This window comes from Achroia grisella, unplaced genomic scaffold, assembly GCF_030625045.1.
Source record: "Achroia grisella isolate CSIRO2021 unplaced genomic scaffold, CSIRO_AGI_Agris_v1 utg640, whole genome shotgun sequence".
Lineage (NCBI taxonomy): Eukaryota > Metazoa > Arthropoda > Insecta > Lepidoptera > Pyralidae > Achroia > Achroia grisella.
This window is the reverse complement of record NW_026712977.1, coordinates 6,285,905-6,297,926: the sequence shown is the minus strand read 5'-3', so window position 1 is coordinate 6,297,926 and position 12,022 is coordinate 6,285,905. Positions and strand designations below refer to the sequence as shown.

At 31.0% G+C, this 12,022-nt stretch overlaps 1 protein-coding gene across 1 annotated transcript; it reads right to left on the bottom strand.

Annotated features, from left to right (window-relative positions):
* Nucleotides 1-5,495: 5,495 nt before the first annotated feature.
* On the bottom strand, nt 5,496-10,822 carry LOC131849188 (putative peptidyl-prolyl cis-trans isomerase dodo). The gene is made up of 3 exons (XM_059199193.1): nt 10,658-10,822; nt 7,796-8,005; nt 5,496-6,625 (listed from the first exon to the last, which is right to left on the bottom strand). The coding sequence occupies exons 1-3, from the start codon at nt 10,725-10,727 to the stop codon at nt 6,405-6,407; spliced, it is 501 nt and encodes a 166-aa protein (XP_059055176.1). The 5' UTR covers nt 10,728-10,822; the 3' UTR covers nt 5,496-6,404.
* Between the last annotated feature and the right edge of the window lie 1,200 nt (nt 10,823-12,022).

The following is a 12,022-nucleotide window of genomic DNA, read 5'->3' as shown; positions in this document are numbered from 1 at the left end:
CAATTCGCACCTCTGAGAATCTCCGAGAGTAATTTAATTTCTTCTAAAACTCTGCTATACCTATGTACTTACAAATTGACTGAATGCAGTAAACATGTCCTACAAAGAATAATTCGGAGACGAGCTATAGGTCTACTTTTTTCATCTCAACCTTTAGTACCTACTGGCAGCAGAAAATCTTCTTACGGCAATTTATATTACCCAAGCTACATGCTGGAGGTCACAATGACATTATTAAATTCGATCTATGAATATGACATAGTGTAGTAACATAATAAACATAGCGCTCGATTGTTACTCTGGCAGTGAGTACGTACAGTGTATCAGTTACGATAACATCTTCTTCATGGTCGTCGTTAACCTATATTAGACACTTACTACATATGCCATATACATAGATACTTATTATAACAATAGTAAAGGATACAAGTTCTGCAAGATCCTGGGAATTACAGTGATATTTAACACATATTTAGATCTTATCTTTGGTTAACATAGGAGGCATTTTTTGTCTACGATTCAAAGAACTAGTTAGTACCTATATTTTAACTGGGGACTCGTAGCGCCTTTGTTACTAATTCACCTACCTTGACAACTTGTTAACTTTATCAACATCAAACAACAAAATTTCCATGAAGAGTCGCGTGGACCTAACGTGGTTTTTCATGGAAACTATCGCTGGTATATCTAGCCTAGCCTTCCTGCAATAATGACAGCTATGCTAGAGCTGTCATTATTGCAGGTAGGAGCACTATTATTCATGTAGTTAAAAAATATGTACAGATTTATCTATGTCTGGTATTCTCAATTGTTTACTTTTTACCAATTTGTCTAATAGAAGTAAACTATTGATAATAAAGTACCTGCATCATTTATTAATTACATTCTTTAAAAACTGCCTAGTATTTAGAATTCGTCAAGTCTCAATATAGTATGTTACCTGATACCATATTATTAATCACTCTAACTCCTAATATCTAGTCTAATCTAATAAATCTAATCTATCTTGACTTACGTCTACTCTCCCTACGTCACGTCACCTTATATTGCACGTGATACACGCTTAGTTAGGAAAACAAAACACATAAAAATAGTAGGTAAGTAATATAAACATAGTACCAAAGTAAGGCATACCAGGAAAAATCATTGGAGACTGCAAAAGTCTGTAGCTATCAAGATAAATGTGCCTAACATTACACACCCTCTTGCAAAGAACAAAAACTAACAATAAAAATATGAAGGCCATTGTTAAAATTAAATGTAACCAAACGAAGCATTATATTAAACCATTTTCCATAAGAGCCACTTCAGTTAACTACAGTGACCTTGAATGTGTTTTAAAATAGTATGTATGATCATTATAAATGCGATGCATTTCCTAACAAAATGATTGATAATTTATCTATATTGATATATACACTTATAATGATTATTACCCAACTGTGTAGAGATTTTATATACGTAGGTATGTCATTCGTATACAGATGTTAACAACTACTAAGATAATATGGAGTATGCAACGGATATTACCGATTGACTTATCTAAATAAAGGCAGACCTTGAGACCGCCTGTTACAAGTCCCCTCAGAACTCACTTATCTACTTTATGCACTTGTTCCCCTTTTGCAACTCCCCTAATGACGTCAAAAAACAATGCTGGACATAAAAATAGACACAATGACAAAATGCAAACGACGGATAACCTTAGTTTCAAATGAAACGACGTTTATAGATTGTTACGACTCAGCAATATTCATTTATGGTGTCACCTGTTGTTTATGTCTCGTTAGCATAATGGGGACAAACATCCCCATTACTGCCTATGTACTTTGTCAGGTTGACAGCAACTCCCCATGGATACTATAGTGTTAAGTATTGGTATTGAAACTACACTGCACTGGTCTATCAGTACCTACATCGCACTAACACTCAGGTCAATTAAAACCACTATTAAGTAATTTCAAACCTATACACATAAGTAAAATTTAAGTGTCTGTTCGTAATTTCAAATTAACAGCTCATTATTAAATTGGCCTCAATGGTCTAGTGGTTTAGCACACCACTTTACGTCCGATGGTCGTGGGTTCGATTCCTCGTACGGCAGAAACATTTGTATTCATGAATATGATTGTTTGTATCGGTCTGGGTGTTTTGTAGGTATAATATGTATGCATTAACGAAAACAAAAAAAATATCAATGTATTTCTATCAGATATCTATTACCCATAACAAAACTTTTAGCTAGCTTAACTTGGGTCGAGATGCAGCAGTGTGAAATGTCCTGATATTATTATTATATTGTTATATACGATACTTACATAAAAAAATAATATTATAAATTTTTAACTGTCTGTTTGTTCTTGCTGGACAACTGAACTCTGTAACGGTTGGACGTAAAATCTCGTGGCTTCACTCACAAATACCTTATTAGGTAAAACAAATAAAACCAAAATTACTGCAGTATAACATTTATACTGTAGTACCTTTGGTTACATTTATTTTAAAAAATATGGTTTTATAAAAAAAGTAATACCCACGAAGTCGATGTCGCGGGTGACAGCGAGTATACACTATATACCTACGATATTTGAAATATTGGACTTATAACTTTTTTAAACGTGGTACAATTTCAATGATACTTCTTTTATAGAAAACGGTAAACTTCAGTAGTGATATTATACTTTTAAATGTTAACGAGATTGATTCCGCCATGGCCACTTACATAATATGTTAACTATGATAACGAGATTATCTTTAGACTGTAGTACTCTGTAAACTTATAATCTGTTGAATCTACATATCATTGCAGCGATTTGTAGGTAGAAAATATTATGACTCCAAAATTACTTTTACTACATTAAACGACTACTGGTATTCGATATAAATGGCATTTTTTAATTACATACATATATACTGCCATGGGCGTAGCCTTGGTGGGGCAGGCTCTGATCTGTAAGGTACCTAACCAAACATTAAAAAAAATATATATTTAAGTATTAAGTACGGTACGTAACAAAGTTCATACTCGACAGCAGGGATGATAGGGGGCTCCATAACCGTAACCGAAACTATCGGATGTCCGATATAAAACAATATTCGTAACCGTAACCGAATCCGAAATAAAAATTTCGGAGAATATCGGATAGGAGCGGAGCCCAATTGAGACACGTTATGTAACCATATTATTAACAACTTATTTTACTTTTGAAATTACTTAAACAATTAACATCCATAACCGAAATTATCCGGAACTAGCGGATGATCCGAAATAATATCTGTATCCGTAGATATCCGGTATAATAAATCATTGCTATATCCAAAACCTATCCGAAATTTCATATCCATAACATCCTTGCTAGACAGTAGACACAAAAAATACGTACAGATACAAGCAACTACAGGGTTATTGTTTTCATAAAAAACGGTTAGTTTTTTATGAAAACAATAATCGAGGTAAGACCGCGGGTTTAGTTTGCTAGTTACATAATATTTTACAGCTGCTGCCTCACCCTGTGCTCCTTGCTTGTTACGCCCATGCATAGGTACTGCTATAATTTCCTATTCTTGAAGAATAAAACATGTGATTGTCAAGTACAATTGAAGTTCATAAAATATATAGTTTATAAGTTTTTGTTGTAAACCCAACATTTTATTTAGGTACTGTTTAGTTAATAATACGGTAAAACTTCTGTTATCTCTTGCATTATGGATTCTATGGGAATACAAGCCTCCATCCAAATAAATGTTTTCATTAACAAAGATCCTTTCTATAGTTTACAAAGTAATATGTATTATATTTTAAATAAACTCTTTATGATGGGACACCGCTAAAAGATAGGTACCTACTTTATGCATACAGTTAATTACCGGTATATATGGGCTTAAGAGCTCATCCTATTTGGCTATACGTTACCTGAAGGAGTTAGCCAATAAACAAAAAGAGAAATATCAATTGGCTGTATTTATTATTAATAATTGTAACTATTTTGACAACCCTTTTGTATCAGAACAAACCCCAGAGTTATTGAATCAAAACGACAAGTCTGTTCTCTATTGGAGATCGGTGGCTTTTAACTTCATAAGTGAATTTCAAATGGTCTTCAATTATTAAATGAAATTATTATTATTAAATACCATTATCACAATACTTTCCTGATACTGATTTAGAAAGGGATAATCGTTACATTAAATAACTAAGTGTCAATTATAACACGACACAGATTTATTTATGATTTCATACACAAATTAAATGATCCCATGCTTACTATTTAGAGCGAAATTTTTACGTATATCGAACTCACCTTATATAACAAAACATAACATTTTATTGTCAGGTTATGTTTTAGTATGGTAATACGCATGATCCTATTTGTACAATTAAAAACAAATTAACAAAAATATATAGTAATAACAATATACCGTACCTGTTGTTATCCCATATAGTCTAGGAGTAGTGAGAAGTTTTGTCAATTATCAACTATATGCACATTTTTGCTAGGTAACTACCGTTTGAGGTTACCAGTGTGCAATACATATCTACATAATTAATAAATGAGACTTTTAATTGAAAAAACGAACACCCAGAGACTAATCCAAACCCCAATTTTATAAGATCTATGGGACTATGAATGATTAAAAGACGAATATTTTACACATCGATATAGCTCCTTTAATAGTATATTTTCTTAAAACAAAAACAAAAAATAGAATACTTAAAAAAATAACAACTCATTGTTTTTCTCACAGCAAGTTCAATAAAAGTAGGATAGGAACTAATATGGCGTTCTATCTCTGTTAAATGATGATCTTACATGGACAATTCAAATTTCCTGAGCGACATTTGAAAAAAAATGAAGTTGTAATAACACCAACATCAACAGTTGTTAGAGATTCTTTTACACCAATACCGAATGACATAGAATATAATCATTACCTCCAAATGAGGCCGAACAATTAGTTTTGAGTTAAAGATAATATAAATGCTCCTTAAATCTAAGAAAAAGTGAATATATAATAACCCTGTAATCAGAGTCTATAATCTAAACATATTTTTAAATATCATTAGACGATATTCCTAATAGGTAATAATAGAAATGAGAAAATCAGTCTGTTTATTACTTCTAAACTCCTGAATAAATTCGAATTTAGCTTATGAAATAATAATTAGATTTATAAAAATAAAAAAATCTTTCAACATTGACGTAATACGTTCATTAACACAGTACATTGCATTTTTCTATTACAAGGCTCCTAGGGTTACCTTCCAGATTTATCTTTATATAGACTGGCTACACTTTTAGTGTTATACCAGAAGTTGGATATTAACAATACCAACAATTTACCTAGTCTATCAAGAGTCTTTAAACCATTCCAAGATCAATTCCTTCAAGTTTCATTCAATTTAAATTAATAAGATTACAAATTAATAAAAAGTTATATGTGAAAACTCTAGTGAAGGAAAAGCAAAATTCAATTATAAATTTAATCCAACAAGACCAAGCTGGTTCAGAGCAACAACATATATGGACAAAATCCTACGGTAGAACGTAGAATATTGGTTCTTAGATTAAGAAGAAGTTATATAATGATTAGTCTATGAAACCTAACAATTTCGTACACCCCGGTAGCTATATTAAAAGGTGCCTACTTTTTAAAGAGTACAGTTAGTTATACATTTATTTCAAAAGTATTCAGCAATACAATGAATACCTGTGACAGAAAACATTTACTAAAATGGTTATATGTGTAATGTGTATCTATTACGTCTATATGCCATAGAACAGAAAAATATACAAAATTGTTATTATATATTTTTCTATCTGACAGCTTGCACAAAAAGTTTATTCTATATATTAGCTTGGAACAGCTACATGAGAGAACATTATTATAATTGGACATGTATGACAGACAACACCTAAGAACAATGCTCTAGTTACTGGTTATTGGACAGGACTCACAATGATAATCGTGTATTACATAGTGAATAATCATTTATGGTTTATGAAATGATAAAATAAAAGTAAATACAAAATTAACAAACAAACTATAAAATAAAGGCATATTTTATACCCTATTACAATATACCTCTTAACTTTTGTTGAACAATATAACAATATCACATATATTATCGACATCGACTTTGAATAAATTTCAATGAATAAATTGCGTCAATACAATCTCGTCCTTTTTAAGGAATATGACCGTCTATAACTTTTAATTGAAATATACTCGTAACACTCGACAATTGTCTAGTTTTATATTTTCTTTTTATATTAAATAATATCATAAGTAATAAACAAAATTAGGCTTAAATAACATTGCCACATAGTATGTTATAATGAGTAGAGTGGAGTTTTTGAGATGGTACGTAAAAACCCTCAAAGGGTTTATTTAACATTGAGAATTTAAGCTGTTCTCAGTATGATATGATATCCAGAGCTTGTTTCAACTGGTTGGCTCAATTGGCCAATCCTCAGCGTGAAGGCTATATCCTCGAAAGCCTTCTGCATGCGGCCTCTCTTGAAGCGTCCAAGATCTCCATGGCGTCTAGCAGACGAGCAATCAGAATAGCTTACGGCCAAATCTTTAAGAGAAATCTCCTTCCTTATAATTCTTTGGCGGTATTCTGTAAGTAAACCATAAACCAAATATTTAATATAATTAATACATAAACAAAATTGTGTCATATAGAAACTATGATTTTTGCGGTAAATTTAACATTAACTTATTTATTATACCAATAAAAAAAATATCTATCAAAATGGAACTCAAAAGTTAGTCATTATGCTGGGAATGCTCTCAACAACAGACTATACAACTTGATTATTATTATTATTCTTAATTTCTAAAAGAAACAATATTGTAAGTTTAGCATTCATCAAGTTTAAAAATTTGTGAAATGACAACTAGGCTATGTTTAAATATTTAGAAACATATTGTATTATTGCACAAAATTTCATTTCTGCAACTTTCTGAGTATTAAACTGAAACGTATGTAAAGTATGTAAACTTTAAAATTATGGCTGAGTTCACTGAATTAAATAAATAAGTACCAATAAAATTCAAGTATGTAGTTAAGACTACATAGATTGTCTATAGACTAATTAAATAGTATTGTTTATAATTTCCTAGCAATGAGATTTTAATGAGTTTTATGATAATGATAATGAATCATGTCTACTATACCATAACCTAATGATAGATATTTGTAAAAGTTACTCTCGAGTAACAGTTTTAAAAGTAAAATTTTTGAAGCTTTATTTTATTAAAAAATGTATTTAGAGTCTTAGTAGTAAATCTCTTGAGACTAGACGGTGCTGTATCAATCATACAGCATACATGGCTATTTATTTGCATCAATTTTACACAAAAAGTAAATTCAACCAAAGACATAACTAGCCTGTTATCCATGATATCTATTTTATACAATTTGTAGATTACATATATAAGCATAATGGAATATATATAATGGACATATATAAGAATAATAATAATAATCTCAGGACAATTCACACAGCGCCATCTAGACCCAAGTTAAGCTAGTTAAAGCTTGAGTTATAGGTACTAGATAACTTATACATATACATAGATATTTTTTTTGTAATTATATACATATTATACATAGAAAACACCCAGACCGATACATACAATTATACTCATGAATACAAATTGTTTGTGCCGTGCGAGGAATCGAACCCGCGACCATCGGTCGTAAAGCGGTGTGCTAGACCGCTAGACCACCGAGGTCGTCAAATAACAATATAGAAATCCTAACCTAAATTAAAATAATGTATACCTTTTATCAAAGATAAAGCTTCAAGCTTTGAACGCGTAATTGTAGCTTGACGCCAAGAAGATGGACGGCGACTCTTTACGTGCTTAACCAGCAAGTGTGAGCAACGCAAAGCATCTGTAGCGTCATCGTCATCATCATTGAGGCCCGCTGGCGCATCTGGTTTTTCCCACTGAGATCGTCTGGTATGCTTATTTAAATAATATGTCATTCCTAAAAATAAAGAAAATAACTACAAATAGAGAGAATAACTAAAAATAAAAAGAATAAATCACAGACTTAATTTATTTATTTATTTGTATTTTTTATATGCTATTATTGTAACAGACTACAAAGCAATCCGCAAGCCCCTTAGCATCTAAATTATATAAAAGACTAATTAATACATATAATTTTTTCTCATGTTCATGTTTCTATGGAATAGTAGACAATATTCAACCATACCACCAGTGTTTCTCAAACTTTTTTGCCTAGCCTTTCTAAAATACTTATGCTCCTCCCTATATAATATAATTAATTGTTCACTTAACCTAAATTATAGGTTTTAGGACGACATCATAATTTTTTTCAAAACAGTAAAGTAAACATATAATGAAATACTGAAATTCAAATTATAAATAATTTTAATAAAGATTTTTCTAAAACTAAATCATCAACCGAAATTATACCTAATAATTATTTAAGAATTAGCTTTTTTAGTTAAATATGAAACCTGGCATTGCATTTAAAAGACCTAGAGTGAGAAGGTTAAAATCGTGTCAAGTCCATTATGAAATTGCTGCCATTTCTAGTTTAAATCTAAGTCTGTTCAAGTCTTTCCATTGTGTTTATTTCATTATAACAAGGTAAGTTATGTCAATTAATTAATACTTCCATACAACTGTTTATATAACTTGCGACAATATTGTTATTACACACAAATTACGTAATGAAGTTATAATTTGAAAATAAGAAATGCTTGATATTAAAAAAGTTATTTCACTTTCTCATTCCTGTTCTTTCTTTTATTGTTTTTACTTCATCTATCTGGATCAACCAATTAGCTTTTATCAAATTTGATAGCTTTCCTTATCCATATAGAAAAGCAAAAAAAAAGACGAAGTCCACCATAAGTCTTTAATGGCATATGATTTATTTTTAATGCTCCCCTAAAGTGGGTATTAAAAAGGCTCCTGCTGAAAATTATTAGAAAAATACAAAGACTTCACTTTAAATCCAATATAGTTGGACTTTTACATAGTAAATTATTTTTATTTTTATTGGATTGTTTGGGCTATTGTGAAGTGCTTGGACCTGTGTCACTGCAACTTACTTTTTTTTTCTTGGAGTACAATTGCGATCAGTCCCAACCCAACGAGCATGTGAATCTGTTCTGTGATGCTGTCATGTAGAGAGTGTTCCCATTAGAAACTACCACTTATCTGCATCCTAGAGCTACTGCCGATTTTCTAGTTCCGGGATATGATGGTGTTTTGTTGTCTCACATGCTGTTCCATAGTGAGTCGTCGAGAGAGTTTGTTAGGGTGATGGATCAACCGTCTCTTATATTTGGCTGTCAAACTCTGAATTTCCTCCTTCACTGTTTTTATTTCAAGGTTGCCATGGACTGCAGTATTGGTAATGTAACATGGTACTTGTGCAATGGTTTTTAAGATCTTGTTTTATTGGCATTGCAGTGTATGTTGAAATCACTTTCTCTGCCCCCATAGTTCCATACATCCTAATAGGTTTCAGGATGAGGAGCTTGTTGTCCATGATCAGACAGTGCTTATTTTCCATTTTTGGAGTCATTAATTTACCTTTTTGAGGCCTTTCTGAATGGTCTCCAATACCAGTCTGGAATCTTTATTGCTTGCCAGTATGGCGGTATAGTCTGCAAATGTAGCTGTGATTGTCCCAGGTGTAACTGGTAGATCAGCAGTCTACAAAGTGTAGAGCATTCGGCCAAGAACAGATTCCAGAAGTACCCTAGCATAAAGTTCTTTAAAATTAGAAGTGGCATCACTTTCTTTCATATAAAATATTTAACCTTCTTGATAAGATTTGAATAATAAGAAGTATGAGTGATACTCTGCTTGATCTTACATAGCAGGCCTTTGTGCCACATCTTGTTAAACACCTGCAGCCTACAAAGATCTATTGTACTTGCCCTTTTTTAGAGTTCGCTACCTAGACCCATCAGGGTCAAGAATTGAAGGATATTTATAGGAGTGATGGTTATTATATCTGCAGGATAGAGCATAAATTTTCCAAAGGAGATATTATTTTCATGCATGAGTGGGCTACAACACATAGGATGTGTAGTGAAGTTTCCTCTTCAGTTTGCCAACATCTGCAGATTTTTGTTGTGAATGTGATGGTGGACTAAGTCTTGCATGTAAAATTGGTGAAGTCAATACATTTCTATATACATTGTAGGACCAAGGGAAAGCCTATTTCTTTTTGTTATTTAATGTCATTTTATTAATATTTTATGAGATATTAATTCTCAGAGTTTTGTAAGTAGGGGTGGATGGATTAATCTAATCATGGATGGTAAATGAATTATTACATATATATAAGAATTATTAAATATTATATATATGTAATAATATACCTATTAAAATAATAGTATTTGAAAACTATGTAATTATAATAATATAGGCGAGCTACAGTTCGGTCTAAAAGACAGAGTTAATGCGCAGGTACCTACATGTGCAATCCCTTTGTGTGCAAAGGTATTGATTTTACTTGACCTAATTCTGCACTATTCAATCAATACTCAATATAATATGTTTTTTAACATGATTTAAAAACAATTACAGTATTGTTCGAGCGTTTTGTTACTAAAGTTTCACAAAACGTATATTTATGCAAATCGCTTACCTGTGCTTCTACTTGTTCGTTCCTCCCATCCTTCAGGTAGACTCTCTTCGTGACTAGAAGCTGCTGCCATTATATCTTTTAACACAAACGATAGTTTAATAATATTATTTAAAAATATATTATTGACCAAATAGATAAGCACTTCTTAAAAATCCACGACAGAAAGAACAGATTATACAAAAGCCCGGCAGCGGCGAATAGAACGAATGTCAAAACCCCAGATGAAGCTCAGCTCACTAGACACAGATAAATACTATAGACAAGCAGAAATTTCACTATAATACAACAGTGCCATCTGAAGTGGGCTGTCTTAAATTTGGTCCTTATAAATGCAATTTGAAATAAAATGTTCATTAGATACATTAGGATTTTCTTGCAAAGACTGGATTTATGTACAACTTGTATCCATATCTCAATATTTTCGTATATCTATACTGTCTATTTATAAGATGTAAGATTTCCGTATATCATTTAGTATAGTAAATACATAGTTTAATTCGGGCAAATCATAGCTTAAAAACGATTCTGATGAAAACTACTATTTATCTAAAAAAATCAAGCCTGTTTTGCTATTCCTGGGTAAGGCGGCGGTCATAGAAGTGTCATGAGAAACTCCTTTATCACCTGACTAAAGGAAACCGCATTTCGTATTATTTTATATAGGTATGATTATATAAATATTATTTTATTAACATTCAACTTTTAGTAAGCAATTATATATACAATTTAATTACTTGGCAAATAATAAAGTAGGTACCAAGTTGTTTAAATTCACACTCTTTTTTAGCATGATATAAAATTAGACGAAATAAATCGTTATATTTTAGAAAATATTTAGTTATCTAGGAATTACTGGTGAGTTTTTATTTTATTTACATATTAAGTGAATAACACTATTATATCTGAATAAATTACCTTATATGCCTATATATAAATATTGGAAGATGAAATATTTTTCTACTGCTTTATATACAGGCTCTACAGGTTAAATAGTGTTTCTGATTCAAAAGTGTGAAATGTTGTTTTCTTATTACACTATTTTAAATACGATTATCTAAATATATTATAATATATATATATATATATATATATATATCAATTTTATGAAATTCACTTAAAATAACATAAAAAAAAAGTTACGTAGTTCCTCTATTTATTGATTTTTAGTAGATTTTGTTACGAAATGTTTCTAGCAGTGTGACAACACAGTAGGGTTGCCAACCTTAAAATATTTAGACGCACATTAGGAAATAGAATGTTCAATAATCTCGTACCTTGATTCACATTATATCTCTCTAACCTCGTACTTAGTACTATAATTGATTTTAATAGGCCAAAATATCGTAAAATCTTGTATGAGGACGA